The following is a 19,714-nucleotide window of genomic DNA, read 5'->3' as shown; positions in this document are numbered from 1 at the left end:
TAGGGCTTTGGTTAGAATGAATGGCATTGCGGGGTGCACTGGACCAATTGCCTTTTGTTGTGTGACATTCAACAAACACCTCATCTGGAAAATGAATGTTTAGTTTCCAAGCTTATATTGCAGAGGCTTCAATGTGTGTTTCTTCCTGTTAGGTCAATGTAAAATATGGCAAAATCCAGGGTCTGATTCCCCTCTCACACTTACAGCAGTGAAACTCCATTGAACTGTGCCTGAGTTGTACAAGTGAGAGGAGAATCCAGCCCCAAATCTAGTTTAAAGGTCAGTGTTATTCAGGGACATGTCCACTGGCAAATAGAGAGACAGTGTTGCCTAGTGAATTGAGCACTACACAGGGACTCAGGAGACCTAGGTTCTATTCCCAGCTCTGCTACTGCTTTTCTGGCTGATCTTGGACAAGTCGCTGCACCTCCCTCTGTCTCGATTTAGCCATCTGTAAAACGGCAGTCATGGTGGTCACCTTTTTTGTACAGTGCTTTGACATCTATGGATAGGAAGTGCTATGTAAGAACTAGATATTATTATTTATTGGAGTTATATTGAAAGCAGCCCCTATCCCTTCAGCTGAGAGGTCATATAACAGTGGGAACTTTCCAGGGGTATAATGCCCCAGTCCTGCAAACAGTACACAGATGCCTAACTTTAAGTACTTGATTGGTCCCATTGTGCGTAAGAGTTTGCAGGATTGAGGCCTAAGTGTGCGCTGTATATTCATGTATTTTAAAGTATTCTGCAATCTTTTTAGACCGTTATAAAATTTAATGTAACAAAGAGTGAAAATGTCTGTAAATATTTATGAAAATAAGCAGGGCTGGCCAAGGTGGTGAGGGGAGGGGAAAACAAGGCAGTTTGCCCTGAGCCCTCCCCCCATTTGAGGGGGCCTCCAAGCCCAAGGAACAATATGCACAACTACTATGCACAACCCAATTATACTACATGAATTCCAAAGACAAGAAAATGCAGAAAATGGAAAAAAGGCTTACAATGCTGTGATGGACTCCATATAAAAGTAGGAGGTCCTGCTGCAGTACTCTCTGCACAGCCTGCATGTGAGACAGTCAGTCTTTGAATAGCATGAGTCTTTATTTATTACTGAGCTGTATAAGGGCAAGTGATGAAGGCACTCTAGCTTAAATAAAACTCATATGGAATTTTATGAAGAGGGTGGGTTACAATTCTACATGTCAGTCATTCACGTATCGGGAATAAAATTAAAGAGGATCTGTATATCAATAGAAATAAGCAAAGGTACAAAACCCTTTCTCTGCCTGATCAGTCTGTCAGTGGATATATTCTGTTCCAGTCCTGCCCGATGGAAGCTGCAAACATTTTGTTGCATAGTTTGTAGCAAACCCGGTGCAGGAATTGAAGCAGTGAAACTACTAGAGAGGGGAAATTCTACAACCTTTGGTGAAACTGAAGGAAGGATTTGACTTGCCCGTGGACTTATGCAGCGAAGTGGAATGTTTGTCTAAATGGTTAAAGTCTTTCAAATTTGTTGTACTGGCTACTTTCTGGTTAAAGCTCTACAAGCCATTGGCATCTTAAGGAGTTTACTTCAAGACTCTGAGCTTACACTTGATGAAGAATCAAGGCTGACGAAATGACTCCTAAGTGAACTGGAGCGCCTTTGAGAATCTTGCCCTCTGATTCTTGACTAGTCAAAACTTGTAGAAGTGGACCTGGGCCTTCAAAAAGATTTCAAGAAGAAAAGAAGCAGAAGGAGGAAAACACACTATGGTGAAGACAGGACCACCACGTACGACCATGAAAACCAAGAAACTGAGTTCAGGGTTGACATTTTTTATGTTGCTTTAGACTCGCTTATCCACACAAATAGAAGAAGATCTGAACCCGCTTCAAAAATCAACAGCATGTTTTCATTTATTTGGAAGCCAATTATAAATTATGCCAATTCCAATATCACAAAAGCTCGAGAACTATCAAAAGGCTACTTGAGAGATTTAATAGAAAAGGAAATTCACCTTTTTTAACAATCTAAGAGAGAGACGCTATTTGGAAAAGTAACTACAGTTAAATTAAACAAGATTTATGAAAAAGAACTGCAGTGTGCTTTCCCACAGACCTGTGTTGCTCTAAGGATTTTCATTTCCATACTGATTTCACTTTCCGAAGGGGAGCACTCAAACAAGTCAGCCCTGATTTAAAAACTGCCTCTGATTTACCATGAGCCAAAAATGCATATATTGGCCTTAGTGATGCTAACAGTGTGTGATCTTGCAAAGAGCCCAAATTATGATAGCGTCAGAAATGTGTTTGTCAAGAAGAGTAAGAAAGATAAACATGGTGTGACTTGTCTTTTGTGATAATAAATCAGCTTTAAAGTTTTTCAGTAATATTCTACTTAAACTATTTCATTCCATGGTAAATTTTTTGGAAGGCTGGTAGGGCCTCAGTTTCAGATTTTGTCCCAGACCCCCCCAAACCTCTGTGCAGCCCAGAAAATAAGAGTAGGCCTTGGTAACCTATCCACTTACAATGGTTTGTTCAATTTTATGATGACTAATATTTCTCAAAAAATACATAAAAAGGTAAAATAAATAAAACCTAAAAAGTGACAAAATAAATAATCAGACATGACAAATTTCAACATAGGGGAAGTTAACACTTGTATATTGGCGTAAGTCATAAAACCATCTTAGTCTTCATGTAGAACCAAGGTAAGAAAGAAATAGAACAGGCAAAAGAGAGAGAACAGGAAGAAGAAAGAGACGTAGAGGAAAAGAAAGACAAATAATATGCTGATTCTCCAGCTACAAAGGGCCTGATCCAAAGCCTGCTGAACTCAGTGGAAAGATTCCCAGGTCAGAGCCTCAGATGATGTAAATCTGCATAGCCTATCAATGGGACAAGTTGAGGTTCTTGCCCCTGTTGACTTCAGTGGGCTTTGGATCAAGCTCATAGCAAAATAGGCCTACAGGGATTTTCAAATCTCTCATCATCATCCGTCTGTCCGTAACACAAACTGTAATAGAGTTAACCATTTATTCTCTGATTTACAGAGCTCCCAAAGCACCCATTGATTTCAATGGGGGCAGCCTGTGCTCTGAACAAGCAGACGCTGTAGTATGTCCTCTGTATAATCTGCACAACATATAGATACAACGTATCTGTGCCCTGGTACATAGTGGGCTTTCCTAATTGTTTGTGAGGTAAAGGATGTGATTAAGTTATCAGGATGTGTTGGGAGCTTATATTTGTTAGGGATTTGGGGAGCTGTTCCAAATGGTTTTGTTTCATTCTGCACAGCTGAATTTTCAATTACTGTAACATTGGCCTTGTCAAAGGTCTCATTGTGCAGCTGTGAATTTTGCATTACTATGAAACAGTCACAAGGTGGAGCTCAAGAAATCTGTGTGTGACTAAGTTCGGGGGGAAGGGAAAGGAGCAAGAGTCTCCTTTATTTTGTAAGTATTTGGGGCTTGTCTATGCACCCACATCTGTAGAGCCATGAACAGAGAGTACTGGATATTGACTTGATCTAACTACTGCAAAAATAATAGCGGTAGAAAGATATTGATACTGGCAGTACTCTTGAAAATGTAAAGGGACACCATTAAATTGGATCTGCCCTATAGTTAGGGAGGAGAAAGCGTCAAAGGAATTTGTATTGAAGGAGGAAGCAGTGGTAGGGAGGTAGCTAGTAAGCAGGAAGGGAGGCTGAGAAGGGGAAATGACTAGACACAAATCTTTTGGATTCCAAATGTCACTGATATTATTCATGCTGTGAGGTATTAAGTAGCCATATTTATTCATATCCCAATAATTCAGATGGAAGATTCCCAGGTTTTTTCACTCAGCTCTCCCATTTCCAAAGTAGGGAGGTCAGGCTTGCCTGTTAGGTTTAGCAAAGTGACTTTACAAGGTCAAACACAGAGCAAGAACCAGTTCTTATGTTTCTTTGTGGCCACGGATGATGGTGGGTGGGCTTGTTGCACATGACACCTGGAGTGATGTTATGCCCAATGTATTTCAGCTGCAGTACAGTGCAGCTGAGCACAGCAGACGTACCCAGACAGATACATCATTAGTAAACACTGCAGCATATCATAGTGGAAATACAATTTTTAGACAAACTCGGTTATTTTCCTCCCCAGAAATTAGTTTCAAGATCCACGCTGAGGCGCCAGGGAAAAGAAAGTCCAAACGACGGCAATGGTGTGAGTGGAAGTTCAGCAAGCAGGTTCGGGATCAAAGACTTCACCTTCATCCGAGTGTTGGGAAAGGGCAGTTTTGGGAAGGTGAGTTTTATTCTTGGCTCTTCACGAAATAGTAGTGTAGTTGTTGTTGTTTGTTATTTTAGTGGCTCCCAAGTACATGAGGTGCTTCCCAAACCAGATAAAAGGTAAGATCCCTGTCAGGAGAAACATGACTGGAAATCAGTGGGCGCTGCATGGGAGCTCAGCACGTGTGAATATCAGGGTGATTACACATATATGCAGAAAGACCCGCTATAGAGGGGAGAGGAGGGGAATATAAAACCAACCACAAACTGAAACACTGACTACAACAAAAGGGGAAAACAGCCACAACCAAAAGAATAATTTCCGCATGCAAGGGAGCATAACAGAAATGTCAAGTATGCTCACTTGTGCAGCACTTCCTTGGGAAGATGAACTTCTCCTTTAAAGGTTTCAGAGTAACAGCCGTGTTAGTCTGTATTCGTAAAAAGAAAAGGAGTACTTGTGGCACTTCATGAAGTGAGCTGTAGCTCACGAAAGCTTATGCTCAAATAAATTGGTTAGTCTCTAAGGTGCCACAAGTCCTCCTTTCCTTTCTCCTTTAAAGGATGCAAGGTAATAGTGTCAGAGCTCAATGCAGTTCAGAGCTCACTCTCCATCTACCAGGAAACCATGGGCCTGGTTTTTGCCTCAAAGCCATTGTGCAAATGGTGCAGTCAAAACTGGTGAATGGGCCAAACTCTGATCGTGCAGCAAGGTGGGACAGATGGCATGGCGTGGTGTGTGTTATGGTAGAGGATTCCTGTGGGCACTGGGAAGGATGCCACTGACCAGGTCTAGGAGAGATTTGCTGCTCCTTACAGCATTGAGCAACCTGCATGGCCACTTCTGCTGGATAGGGCCTGCTCTCATGGCAGCACACATGCTAGCTAGCTTTGTCACTAGATGGTCACACTGGTGGCCACGCCCACGTCCGCTGACACTGACGTCGCTAGTTGGCTGGACTTCACGACTGTGTGCCGTGAAGATATGCTGTCTTCCATCTCCTGCCAGGTTGTGTGAGAGGCCCCTGTGTCCTCCTGCCATACTTGTGTGGGAGAGAGCAGGATTTAGCCTGTATGGTTCATTCTCTTGCTTTGGTTTAGGTGATGCTTGCCAAAATAAAAGAGACGGACCAGCTGTATGCCGTGAAGGTGCTGAAGAAGGATGTTATTCTCCAGGATGACGATGTGGAATGCACCATGACAGAGAAGCGCATCCTGTCCCTGGCCAGGAGCCACCCATTCCTCACCCAGCTTTTCTACTGTTTTCAGACACCTGTGAGTATGGCTCAGCTTCCACATTGCTCCCCACGCACTGGGTAGCATGGAGGCTTCCTGAGTATTTTTCCTCACCTCCTATAAGCAGAGCTGAGTGGATAGCAAAGCATCCGCGGACAGTTCCCTTGAAACCTGCTGTAGTCACGGTTTCTCCATGCCACTGATGGGGTTGAGGGCAGGGCAAAGGTTCCAGCAAGCTCTACCTCTAGCATCATCATCTCCGTTTGCCTGGCAAAATCCTGCCTCGTTCCGAGCTGCTTAACAAAGCTGCAATGATGAGGAAGACCTGCTGTGCCGTCCTTCCTGGCAACAGAGCCTGTGTCGGTGCCAACCACCCGACATACTCTGAGCCTCCCTTCTCCACACAATCCTCTGAACTGGTCAGTGGGGGATCTCGGACCTAGAGATCCTGGTTAGAGAATTGAACGAGACTGCGCTGCCCCCACTACAGCACAACTCTGCAACCTCAAAGAATTAGATTTTGGGGAAAAACCTGTTGGCTCTAGTCCATCTTACTAGCTAATGCGGAGTCTGATCAAAAACCCACTCAAGTCAATGGAAAGAGTCCCATTGACTTTAGTGAACATTGGGCCAGCCCAATGTAGAATAGCTGTCTCTCAGCATGTGGACGTACATTCGATGAGCTAAACCATCCTTCCCATGGAGATCCAAGTACCTTAGGTACTGAAGCTCTTTCAAACTGCTACAACTCATTTCTAGCTATTACTAGTCTGTCTTCTACTGACGTCTCATAGTCTGCCTTTTCCCTCAGAGGGCCATAGAAGAAATTATTCTTTAATCACACATACTTCACTGCTGCTTGGTGAATCCCTAACAGGGAAGGAGTGCGCTCTGGCAGCAACCTGACTGATGGTGTTAGTGTTTCATTTGAGTGGTGCAACAGCCAGCCGGAGAGCTCAAGCACTATGTCAGCTTGGGGTGGAGCCCTGGGAAGCTACTCCCATGTAATGGAGGAGGATTTTTGTTAGAGTTTATGTATTTCACAAAGCAACCTATCCTGAACAGAAACAGGGTTTATATATCAGCCCTCTCACAAGTACAGAGGGCCTTAGTTGAATCTCACTTTGGTTTTCATAGCACAAAGGTACAAGGACCCAGGTTAATAACCTCACTAATGGATTGCATAGAAATATGTTTGGAAAGGTCTAGTAATGTTAGATATTACTAGAGCTCAGATCTACTGTGACAGGACTTTCTGCCAGTAACAGCTACCCTACTTTGCTGTGACTTTATTTAATTAAAATGTTTCCTGGGAGAATCCCCCCAATTGAGAGAGCTTGGTTTGTTATCAGGATTGTCCGAGAGGAGCGGTAAACATCCGTGCGCCTATAATAATAAATTAAAACAAAATAGTAGAGACACTAAAAAATAAATAGATTTCAAATTAACATGGTTAATTGTGATTTATAGTGCTTGGGCCAAATTCTGTCCTCAGCCACGCCAGCTGCAACCCACAATAACTGGATTTATGTTAGTTTCTGGGAGCATGATTGGGTCCTTTTGCAGAGAGACATGTATTGACTGGGGATGAAATTCACTCCTGTGCAGACGACATTTAAGTTATCAAAACAGGGCTTAGTGGGGCTAAAGTGATGTATAGTCTTTATGCTCGCTCTCTGCACAGGGGTGAATTTCCTCCTGTATTCGTTTCTGTTCTTTCCATGAAGTTACATTAATAAAGCTTAATTGCTTTGTTTTTAAAATGACATTGTCATTCATTATTCATATAAATTTTCAAAACTTGGGCCGTACATTACAATTGATAAAGTGCCAGGCCTCTCATTAGAAATCTTAAAATAACTACCCATTTTGAGGGCTTGTCTTATTTTAAAGGAAATGAAGAGCCTGATCCTGAGAAGTGCTGAGCTCCCACATCTCCTCTGAGGTGCCCATTTTACATTTCCCTGCAGGGCTATTTAACATCTGGAATAAACATAGGGTCCGACCCCAGTGAGAGTTGGGGATGCTCAACAGCTCCCTTTAAAAGATCCAAAGCAAGTTTTTTTAAAATGCATTCCTCATCACAGAGTTGCATCGTTTGAAAGTTACAGTGATAAGCATCAAAAGGATATTGTGGCATAAATGTACGTGAGGCTGTGCCAGCAGCAGGGCTTTCTGGGGTGATGGAGACTTTACTGTAGAAAAGTGTCTGAAGTACCCTGAAGCTTTGAGGGCGGATGGGTAAGAGTCGCCTTGGGGATGTTGGTGGACGCAGGCCCCATTTGATTATTTAGACCCCTATATACTATTTGGGTGCAGTGAAACAAACTGTACTGCCCCAAGTTAGGAGCAAAGCATAGACAACTGCTTTGCTGCTGATTAGAGAGGCAGTTCATTTCTTGATAAGAACTCCTGCGTCTACTGCAGATAATTTTCTGTCTTTCTGGTCTGTTTCAGTACAGTGCCTAGCACAATGGGGTCCTGGTCCGTGACTAGGGAGCACAGGCACGACCGCGATACAAATAATAAATAATAGTAATAACCCTGAAAAGGCCCAGCTCTGTTATCAATCTTAGAGTCAACTGACCCCAAGGCAATCTACTTGCTGTTTTAGAAAGGAAATGTTTTTACCACTAGGCGGCAGGAGTTACCAGTGTACTTTTAGTCACAATGGGTCACATGTTTTTGAAGTCTAATGAAGACCTGTTAACAACACAACAGGCTGGCTGAGGACACCCACCCATGCTGCTCCTTGGTTACCCTGTATCTTGTAACTCCCACTAACTGATGGGGATGATGAAGGACTTTTTTTTAAAAAACTTTAATCCCTGAATTCCTGTCATCCAGGAAAATAAAATGCCATGCTCTTCCTTTCATTGGATGATTTTTAACCATGTTGAAGCTGGGCCTGAGTGGATGGACATCTGCTCTTTGAAGTCCACCCTTCCAAATGGTATTTTTAATGCTGTTCACGGTTTTTGTAATCACACATCTTTACATGAGGGGTGATTTCTGCTTAGCCTAATGCAGTTACCATCTCCTTCTATACAGTTTTGAGCCATCCTATCGGATGGCATACAGGATGATACCCCTGCAATGATATCCTATATAGTATGGTAACTAGTCCTATAGCTGATCTGGGGCTTCTCATGCGGAACCATATGTATTAGTTCCTTAGTGTCAATGATCACTAAAGAATACTCTTATTTCAATGTTTATTTACATGATGTCCAAGTCATTAAATACCACGGTGACGAGCGCAGTATAAATACCTTCCTAGCCTGAGTGAGATTATAAGGATTTAGACAGGAATTTAGAACAAGGGGGTTTGTTTTTCCTGGAATGTATTAATCACATATATGTTTGTACTATACACAATCTATTTTCTTGGGGGCTGAGGAACCGTTATTTCTGTGAGGATAGTTGATTTTAAATTCTTTGTCCCAACATCCGTGAAAGTGACTGGAATGATCGGTTTCCCAAGCAAGTGGTGTCAAATGTCACCCAAGTTAACGCTTCTAGGTTTTGCTCCGACTGCCCTCATCCCTTTCTCCTAGTGAGCCCAGGATACTTTCAGAGGACTGTCTGGTCCTGGGATGCAATTTCAGGCACTGTCCTTGTTAGCAGGACTGCAGATCTGGTCATCCTGTGGCTTTATTTTCCATGTCCTTGTGCTCCCAATTGCTGAAGCAAGGAGCCTTGAGTGTGTCATTGAAAAAATAGCGAGACCTGAGTTCTTGGCATTGGGGCATGCTTTTCTGTAATGAACACATTCTCAAATGATAGCCTACAAATTGGGATACTCTTGAAGTCAAGAGATTCCAGGAGAGCGAATCACTGAATAGTACCATTTTGCAAAGCCAGGAGGCTTTGTAGGGCACATACATTTCTGTCCCTCTAAAAGATACTCGCTGATGTCATGCCACTTAAATGACTGAACAGCCTGGGAAAGTTACTCATTTGCCTCTAATGTCTCCCATGGTATTCAGATTGTTTTGTCTAGAATGAACATGATCATTATGTCACAAATCTCCCACACATTTAACAGATGGGCCTGTCCTCAGTTGCTGTGACATTTTAAAATTTAATATAGGAAGAGATCGGGCTAAACTTGAGCCTGTGCATATGTTACGTAAGGGATCGAGCTGTGATTACTTTTTAAGGGGACACCTTCGGTTTTGTTTTCTCCAGGATTACATAACATATGGCGTGAACGTTGAAGTTGGCTTTGTAATCTAGCAGCTACCCAGAAATCTGAGGTTGAGCACACTACAGCAGTGACAATCACTGGGGCAGAGCTCTGAGGAGCAGAGATGAGGAACTCCAGAATGCCATAGTTAGCTCTCCCTCAGCCAGAGGAAAAAACATCACGACACAGGTGGTGGAGGGTGCTAATGGGAAAGTAAATCAGAAAGCGGGGGGAAATGTTGGAGCTTCTGCCTGAGAAGGGGTTCGTAGGAGCCTGTTTAGGGTATTCGGGCTAAAGCTACAGCTATAGTGAAGATGTTGATCCACTCCCGGTGTTGTAAACATCCATCCTTTTCTCTCTAGTGTCTTGAAATAATTGGTAGATTTGAGTAATTTACAGATACCTAAAGTGCAGATGTACTTGTTGGATCCTTACTTCTTGCTGACTGGATCTTTTTTTTTTTCTCCTCTGTGGCAGCAGCGGGCAATGAGGCAGCTATGTTTGAAGACCGCCAGGTGTGGGTGTTCACTGGGCAGGACAGATGAGGGGAGTGGAAAGGAAAATAGGTAGAAGGGCATTTGCCCTCCGTGGCATGACCCGAAAATGGTCAATGATCAAGGCTTTAGCATGTGACAGAGGCTGATTACCTGGGTGGAGCAGGGTAGTTGGAAATGTATATGGGGGTGGAGGTGAGCAGACAGCATGGGTGGAGGGAGGGAGGCAGGGGCTGGAGGCTTGGAAAGTCTCCTAGCTCACCTCTGCCTAAAATGGCTGGGGCAATGGGGCACCTGAAACAGAAGCTATCATGGCTATCCACAAATAATAATACATTGTAAATATAGATACGTGCTGAAATTCCCTCCAGAGGATCTGCCTCTTGGACCCCAGCCTGGGTTTCTGGCTGGGACTTGGGCTCTGTTGTTGCAGGACAGGAATTGGGTTGACTTTCTACCTGGCTGGCATCAGAGCCTGGCTCTCAGGGGACAACTGCTCACTGCCCTCTTCATTCTCATCCTCCAGTGAGTGTTGCTGGTTATCCTTGGGAGGGGTGGAGAAGAGTGGTCAGAAGGTTCCACAACCTTTCTGGGTTGGGTGGTTATGTATTTATGCAAAATCCTGTCCAGTTCCTCAGAAAATGGGTAGATTACAAGTCCTTTGCCAGATTATTTCCGGTCATCCTGGGTTTCAATATAGGTCCTACTGATCTGCTTGTGCTTTATCTGGCTCTGCTCAACAGCAACATTGCATCTAACTCAATTTGCAACAAATGTAGTCCACTTTGGAAGAGGATTCCAGAGTTTGTGATAAATGCAGAGATTGTGTGCTGTGATGGATTGCATTGTGTGTATGCAAGCATTTTTGAACTGGATTAATTTGACTTAATCTGGTTTAAACCCCTTGTGTAGACATTAAGCCCTCTGCCACGACATTTGGATTTGGCTGAGACTAATGTTTCTAGCATGGCATGTTCCAAGAGGCTCAGTAATGCTTGGCATTCCTTTGGGTCATAAGTAGAGGCCAGAAAGGGAAGCATCGTTAGGGACCTGCTACAAAGCCCTTTTTTGGTCAGACTGTAGCTGAGGTACTCAAGTGTAGGATGTGTAGGTTACTGCCTTCCTTTCTGGTGTGGAATAGTATCTTTTGAGGCCATCAAAAAAGAACTAGATACGTTCATGGAGGATAGGTCCATCAATGGCTATTAGCCAGGACAGGCAGGGATGGTGTCCCTAGCCTCGGTTTGCCAGAAGCTGGGAATGGGCTACAGGGGATGGATCACTTGATGATTACCTGTTCTGTTCATTCCCTCTGGGGCACCTGGCTTTGGCCACTGTCGGAAGACGGGATACTGGGCTAGATGGACCTTTGGTCTGACCCAATATGGCAGTTCTTATGTTCATCACCAACTCTAGAGTGTAGATTAGTTTACAGGATACTCCATGAGTGTCGAAAGCAGTGTAGTTCCTATCGGCAGAGTGAATTGCCTCCAATCTATGGACTATTACAGGAAAAATCAATCTGATCCTGCATGTCCTGATTTAAATTGGTGACGTGTAAAATATGACCCTCTCATACAGGAATTAATATGGTGTTAGCTGCATCCATGCTTTAAATACCACTGCTGTTAGCTAGGGTGACTTTCCTGACCTGTGTGGACAGGGTATTTTTGATAGGAGAACAATGTGAGAGCCATTATATAGGCCCCTCCATCTACAACGGTTTATTACACGTTTTAGAAGTTAGTCAAACACAAGCTATTATGTTTCATCCAGGGGTAACTGGATGATACTTTGTCTGTATGACGCAGGAGGTCAGACTAGATCAGGGGTTCTCAAACTTCATTGCACCGCAACCCCCTTTTGACAACAAAAATTACTACACAACCCCAGGAGGGTGGGGTGAAGTTTGAGCCCACCTGAGCTTCCCCCCCCCACCTCCGCTCCAGGTAGGGGGGCAAAAACCAAACCCCAAGCCCCTAGTGCCTCTTGGGGGGAGACCAAAGCTGAAGTCCTGTCACCTGAGCTCTTGGGCTTCGGCCCTCGGTAGTTAGGCTCGGGCTTTGGCCCCAGGCCCCAACAAGTCTAAACCTGCCCTGGCATCCCCATTAAAACGGGGTCGCGACCCACTTTGGGATCCCAACCCGCAGTTCGAAAACCACTGGACTACGTGATCAAATGGTCCCTTCTGGCCTTGAAATCTGTGAATCTGTGGCGTAGAAGGGATTGAAACTGAACCAATTCACGAACAGCCTGTGTGGCTGGGGGCCAACTCATGGTGAAATTAGTGCTGTCATAACTTGGCTGAGAACCAGCCAGCTGAGACTCGGCCTTGCTGAGGCAGGGGTAATGCTTTTTTGGCTGAGGGAGCAACCTGCTTTGCTGTCTAGATGATGTTTAAGAGGTCGGCACAGGCCTGACAAATCAGGCCCTAAGGCCAACACTTTCAGAGTGACTGTTGGGTGTCTTAATTTTTGGACCCCCCACTGGAAAGATCTTGAACCTAGTTTCCAGAGGTGCTGAGCACCCACAACTTCGTCTGAAGCCAGGGGGAGCTGCAGGCACTACTGCATCTCTGAAACTCGGTCCAGAGTTGTCTCAAGTCACGTGCCCACAAACGGAGGCACCCAAATCCAGGGGCTGCCTTTGAAAACGTGGCTGCAAGTGGTGTGGTCCCGGTTATCCTTGGAGAGCCCTCTCTCCTTGTGCGATCCTATGGCAGCTGCAGTAGCTGAGATGCATACACTCACAGCTCCCTGTCTTGAATGGGAGCAGTTGGTGGCTGGACATAATCAAGTGCCCTTGATTCTTAAATTTATTCCCCTTCTAGAGCTAACAGGACCTGACTCTTTGACTTGCCAGACATGCTGCCAGGGCTACATAGCTTCTCACACTCCTCACAAGGGGACAAATGAAGCAGGAGAAGAATATTTTGTTTACAGTGGGTGGAAGTATTTACTTTATGGATAAGGACTCAGAGGGGTTTTTTGGGGGGGATGTGCTTTTAGTGTTTAACTCCATGTTTAGACCCCTAGATTTGGGGATTCTTTTTTTTAATGAAATAGAAATGAATAAATAAGCAGCAATAAACATCATCCCTTTGTGTGCATTCTGGGTAGAATTTTGTGATCATGTGATGAGTTCACCATGGAACCTTTGTGTCATATAAGATGTACTTGGACTTAAGGTAGTGGGAGGAGCAACATAGAGTTTGCAGGAGGTATGTGTCACAGGGGGTGGGGAGGGGCAGCCCTTTAAGAGGAGTTGGGGCCCAACATCACCTGTGATGGATCTGCTGCCTCCTAGCTGAGACTGATCAAGTGATTGTAAAAGCCAGCAAGTGGTTCCGATGAAAAGGATTGCTGCAGGAGGGGGGTGGGTTCCTGTTGCTGGCCCCAGGAGCAGGGGGAGGGAGAAGCAGGGGAAAAGGCTTTTCAGCCTGCTTTGGTCAAGAGAATAGCTTTGTTTAACTTTTGTGTTGAAGAATAAAACAGTTCCCCAAAGGAAGGGCCTGAGCAGACTTTTGGGCTTGGCATTAGCCCTTCCTGGGCTGGGGCGACCAGCCAGGAGCCTCTGGTACCTCAAAGGGTGCAGTGTTCCAGAGAGATGAATGAGATTGACTTGAAACCTCTTAAAATTGCTGCAGCAGACAAGGTTTCCACTACCCGGAAGGGGTAAAGAAAATACACCAACATTGTGATTTAGTTTGTTGCATTCTCATGCACTGATGAAGTGTTAACTGATTCTCTCTCTCACACACTCTCTCACACGCCTTTACTCAGAGAGAGACTGGAGAAATGTTACAGGAAGCTGGAAAGAACCAGTTTAATTGTCTGTGCCTCCAGGGAGTTTCCTGAAGTAATGTTCAGTTGTTTTAGGAGTGCGGTGAATGGAAGTTTGTCTTGTGCTTGCTATCAGCCGTGTAAAATAACAAAGCACTGTCAAATGATGACTCAGCAGTTCCTGGAGCTGGAACTGTGACGTCAGGAATTCATTGTTGTAAGAGCAGGCCCAGAGCGAGAAACTGATGTGTGTTTCTCAGAAATGTACTCACTAAATATAAGCCAGGCAAAACCCTAGATTAAATTCTTCTAATGAGAGGAAGTCCTCTGCCCTCTCAAAGGACAGCCACTATGCATGATTTTGCTTGCTTTGGAGAAATAAATGCAGCATTACTCTGTCATTTCTGAAATGTGTTAGTTTTTCATTATGCCTTCATTAGCTAAATAAAGATAACAAAAACATAAAAAAATAAATAAACCCCAGCAGTTCACAGCCTTTAGGTTTACAGGGCTCATAATACTATTTGTGGCATGCTGCAATTTGATTTCTCCTAGGCATAAATTGTTGCTCATAGCAGCATGAACTTGTGGACTGATTGAAGGCTTCAGCATGCAAATAAAATGTCCAGTGAAATTGCAACAAAATGAGTTTGCAATTAACTGTTAATTGCTGAATTTTCGTAGTCCTTGTCAGAGTCCACAAGATTTCCAAATGGCCAGCTAAACAGTGTGCCACTGGCTATCATCAATTTGACTGTATTTAAGAGCCATAGCTAATGTGTATGAACAATTCCTATGACAAAGTTTGGAGTGGACGTAATGGCTTATCTCCGTTAATTATTCTGACTTGAAAGCAAAGGCCTTGAAGGTCAGTATAATCAGTATAGCTCCATTGCAGACAGCTAGGAATCTGGCTCCAAAATTAAATCTACTTCAGAACACTTTCCAAAGAAAGATTGTATTAGTGACTTCTCTCCATTTCTCTCCTCCGCTGCTGCTGCTTCTAATCCCTTCTTACTCTGGACACTGCTGAGTACTATCCAGTCTATCAGTCTGTCCTCTGTAATTGTGTAAACCTCTTAGTTTAGAATGCCAGAGCTCATTAGGATTCAGGACTGGCTTAGTGGGTGAGAGTTTCTAAGATGATCAGTCATATTATTGACTCATAACTTTTTGGGGGGGAAATTGTGAAATTTGTCAAATAAATCATTTGGCCTGTTCCATGCTCTAGTGCATCTGGACTCCGTTGTAGATAGAGCACTGCAATGCTGGTGAAGTTTGACCTGTGTTTTTTATCAGCATGGTATTTAGAAAACAGTCGTTGATTTCCAAGCTTCCAGCCAAGACTTAAAGTGAGTAGGGTTGTGTGAGGTTGCAGAGCTATGCAAAAAAAATAAATAAAGCAGGAGTTTTGAGTAGCCCTGAGGCAAACCGACTGCCGTTGAGATGGCATGATGATAATACTTTTACCAGCTGTCCAACCCCTACACTTATTTACTACTTATTTATTATGAACTAATAAAATTCCATTATTGAACAAAGACTGACCTGACCCTGTTGGCTTCCACTGTGCAAAGAGTAAATTGCTGAGTACTGTTGTAAAGCACTTTCAACAAGGGAACAGAGAGTGAAAATGTCCCTTGCTCTCTAGTGGAGTCTTTTGACTTTGATGGGTTTCAGATTGGGCCCTAAATCTGCCTGCCAATGAATCGCATGCACCAGCCATATATGTGGAGATTAAATGCTTTACACAGTGTGGAATTCCACATTCAAGTGGAATTTCTGAACATGCTGGATAACCATATACCAGATTTCAGTCTCCTCCAAATGCTCCCTTATATGAACACTACAAACTTTAAAGTCTTTCGATGAAAAAAATAAAATTGCTCGTAGTTAAATTTTGTTAAACGAGTAATTAAGGATCTGATCCTACAAAGGCATTCACATGAGTCAGTAGGTATAAGGGGTCTGCCTGCATGGATCTGTTTGCAGGACTGAGGCCTATGACAACTTCAGGATGAGATTCTATGCTGTGCAGCCTGAAGGAAGAAGGGTCTAATGTGGCTTTAAGCCACCTTTGCACCCTTTCAATCTTGGGCTGCTCTGAGGGCAGGAGAGGCCCCCAGTGTAATTTATACAGATCTGGAGGCCTATCTAAGTAGGGCAGCCTCCTTGGGGCTTCTCTATGGGTCCTATCATGTCTCAGAATCTCTGCACCACCCTCTGATGCATCCCTGCCCTGACACGCTCCTGGTATGCCCCCTACACAAAGAATTGTGAGGACGCTTTCCCTGAAGCTGCCTTACTGCCCTCTTAGTCCATTCCTGCATCAGGGGAATTGTCTTCTGTCCTGAACTGGGATTTTTAGGGCCCATTTATGCCACTCCAGCCCTTTGATTAAGCATAAAGGGGTCTGAGCAGAGGTGAGGATTTCATGCCAGAAGTCTTTATCATTGAGCTGCAGACCAGATAGACTGCCTAAGGCAAGTCTCTAGACTGATGCTGATCTCGCACAGCCTGTAACCATTTTGTGTGTGGACACTAACTGTGTTACAGCTCTGTTATGTTATAGCTAGAGTTGGTCAGGAATTCTCCAACAGAACAATTTTTTTGACGGAAAATATCTGTGGGAAAAATTACAATTCTAATGAAAAAATTGGGGAAAATTGAAACCAGATTTCCTCAGCTGGAAGGAATCTTATCCATTTCATTTTCTGCCTGAAAGTTTTGTCCTGTTTGGGGGGATGATTTTTTTTCCCCTCAAGAAAGTGAAATTTTTCACAAGAAGGGATCTCTGTTTTCCAGCCAATTCTAGCTGTAACAGTTTTTGAAGAGGTTTCAGAGTAACAGCCGTGTTAGTCTGTATTCGCAAAAAGAAAAGGAGTACTTGTGGCACCTTAGAGACTAACCAATTTATTTGAGCATAAGCTTTCGTGAGCTACAGCTCACTTCATTGAAGAGCGTTTCAGACATGGTTATAAGTATGTGCCAGGCTTTGGAGAACAAGTGTATCTCATTTGCTGTTCCATGCTATGCAACTATAACTTATTTTCACAGGCAGATGCCATTCACTTCAGTGCCCCAGACAGTCCTAGAAATCAGTGTCCCTATTCCTGCCTGAATCAGCTCACTCACAAAAGCGCCAGTGTCCCAGCCACTAATCTCAAAGGGTATTTCTACACAGCCTGGTTTGACGGACTTGGGGTAGATGGGCTTATGCTAGTGCTCTAAAAATAGTTGTGTAGGCAGCACTTTGGAAATTTTGGCTGGGCTGGAGCTCGACTTCTGAAGCCCAAGGGGATGGGAGGGGGTAGGTTTCAGAGCCCAATTTCAAGCCAGAGCTGCATCTTCAAAGCCCGGTCTACCCACCTATTTTGAAAATGCTGGCACGAGCCCTGCTATCCCAAGCCTGTCAGCCTGGACTGGGTAGCTTGTTCTAACGGGCTGTCTAGACATACCCTTAACCCTAATCGTAATCCTGCAAGCTGCTCAGTGCCCACACAGAGCCCCCTGGAAATCTACCCAGAGCAGCTTGCAGAATCCGGGCCTAACTGGAAGAAATTCCCTTCAAAGCCCCAGGGTGCCTTTCCAAGCAAAAGGGAGGAGGTGCATTTGAGTTACATGAGGCCCCCTCATTAGGGACAGAGCATGTAGCTCCCACAGTACTCTTGACTGGGGAATTTTGTGCGTGTGTGTGTGTGTGAGAGAGAATATGTTTTTCACCAAAAAATACAGATTCAGCTCAACCAAAACTATTCACAAACTTGGGTTGAATGCAGTGAATCATTTCGGTTGGAAAACAAATCGGGGGGGGGAAAATCCAGAAACATTTCATTTGTGGTGCTATCCAAAACATTTGGTTTGATCTGAAACTTTTATTTTTTTTCCCCCCAGGTTTGTTTTTGTTTGTTTGTTTTTTTGCAGTTTTTTGGTTTTGTCAAGAAAAACTTTTTAAAAAATTGTTTGTCTGATCCCAAATTATTTTTGTTTTTTTCACTGCGACCACCACCATTATTTGCCCAGCCCTGTTCCTAACTCCTGCCAGCTTAGTAAGCAAGATGAGAAATAAACCGAATTGTCCTGCAGAGGAATCTACAGCACTCATGTTTGGACACTGGCCAGCCGGAAAACAAACCCGTCTGACTCAGATCACTTTATTTCACTGAATTGTTTCTTTAATTTACAGTAACAGTTGGCCCTGTGGCTTTGTTGATTGTTGATTCCAATCCAAAATGGTGCAACAGGATTTCCTGTTGTGGTTGTCGTTGCTGTGAAGCCTCTAACGTCGCTGTTTCCTGTTGACTCAAATTCTTAATTTCTTCTTATTGCTAGTGTCAGACAAAGATAACAGATCAGGGAAAGCTTCTTCTGAGACACAGCATGTAAAACACTGAGGAGGATTTCAGCAGTGCGTCTCTGTCAAAAACACAGTCCAATCCTCAGCCCATCCTAACTCCCATTTGTACCTATCCAGCAACTCAAAGTGGACTGAAAGCTGTCTTAAACTAGCAGATGAAGACTTTTCTCGCCCCCTCTGCCCCACCTCAGTACAGGGGACATTCCCAAGTGAAGAGTGGGCAGTCGTGGCCTGCGGAGTAGCTCCTTGGGAGCCTTTATCCATCAGTACGAGTTAGAGCTGCACTGAGACTGCTCTAACTTGTGCTGAGAGCCCAAGGTCAGGAGAGGCAGAATAGCGATGTAAAGCTCTCTATCCCTGCCCATCCTCTGGGCGTGCCAAGCATTGCTGTGGAGTGCCAGATAATCTACCCCTAACTTTATTATTAAAGCCATTTGCTGTGTAAACCCCCCTTCCTGGTTCATCGACATTTCATAATATTTGTCCCTATTTTTAAATGCTGTAATATCCTTTGTTAATAAAATGTCATTGTTTCAGAATGCTTATTTTTCTCCTTGGGATACCTTTGGAGTGATTATTTAGTTGGTCTTTGCAGTTTAGCAGGTTGATGGCCCCACTTGTGAATACCAATAGAAAATCTTACTTAGTTCCTCCTCCCCCAAGCATATTCATTAGTGCTGATCTTTATAATATATGCTATCATGCATGTAAGAAGCCAATGCACAAATGCTAAATTGTGAACAAATTACAATACCCACCCCATCTCTTCTACTTAGTCAGACCCACAGTACTGAAAAGTGTTAGTAAACTGGGCAATTAGCAACCCTGAGGGAAAGAATTTAATTTGGATAGTCAGAAGTTATGCTGAAGGCTAAATGGGAGAGTCTCAATAGCGAAACAATCCTGATTTATAGTCTCTGCATGTGAGCGTATGCAGAGGTAAGTCTCTAGCTGCTATGGTTGCGGAGAAAACCTTCAGACTGTGACCTGAATGTAACCCATGTAGTGATGTTTGCCTGAGTTTGCGGAGAGCCCGAAACAATAGCTGTGGACTGCCCCATTCATTTCAATATCTGTTAATTCAGATGCCAATGATATTTTAAATATTGCTGTTTCAGTGCACCTGTAAGCATGTGAGAAAGGAGGGAAGTATTAGACTATGAAAATGTACAGCAACAGAGCCCAAAGTGTGAGGTATGCCCCCCAAGGAGGTCATGAAGGACTAGCTGGGGTGGGGAAGCAGAGCATATATGAATTAAGATAGGAGGGGATTGCAGTGGTTTCATTTTCCTGAAGTTCAGCTATAAAAAAAGAAACAACAGTGAAAAACACTGCACTATTGCAATCACTATATTCCTAAATACACATACCCAAACAATATGGTGCTGGTGA

General features: G+C 43.8%; 1 protein-coding gene across 1 annotated transcript in view; it reads left to right on the top strand.

Annotated features, from left to right (window-relative positions):
• The window catches only part of PRKCH (protein kinase C eta), a 167,696-nt gene that overhangs the window by 74,290 nt on the left and 73,692 nt on the right, over positions 1-19,714 (top strand). The window contains exons 8-9 of the mRNA XM_077820580.1: positions 4,137-4,280; positions 5,366-5,539. Coding sequence (XP_077676706.1) covers positions 4,137-4,280; positions 5,366-5,539 — 318 coding nt within the window. The remainder of the gene's footprint in view (positions 1-4,136; positions 4,281-5,365; positions 5,540-19,714) is intronic.

The sequence above is a fragment of the Eretmochelys imbricata genome, chromosome 6 (genome assembly GCF_965152235.1).
Source record: "Eretmochelys imbricata isolate rEreImb1 chromosome 6, rEreImb1.hap1, whole genome shotgun sequence".
NCBI lineage: Eukaryota > Metazoa > Chordata > Testudines > Cheloniidae > Eretmochelys > Eretmochelys imbricata.
Note: the sequence above shows the minus strand (reverse complement) of the source record. Positions and strands in the feature narration are given on the sequence as shown.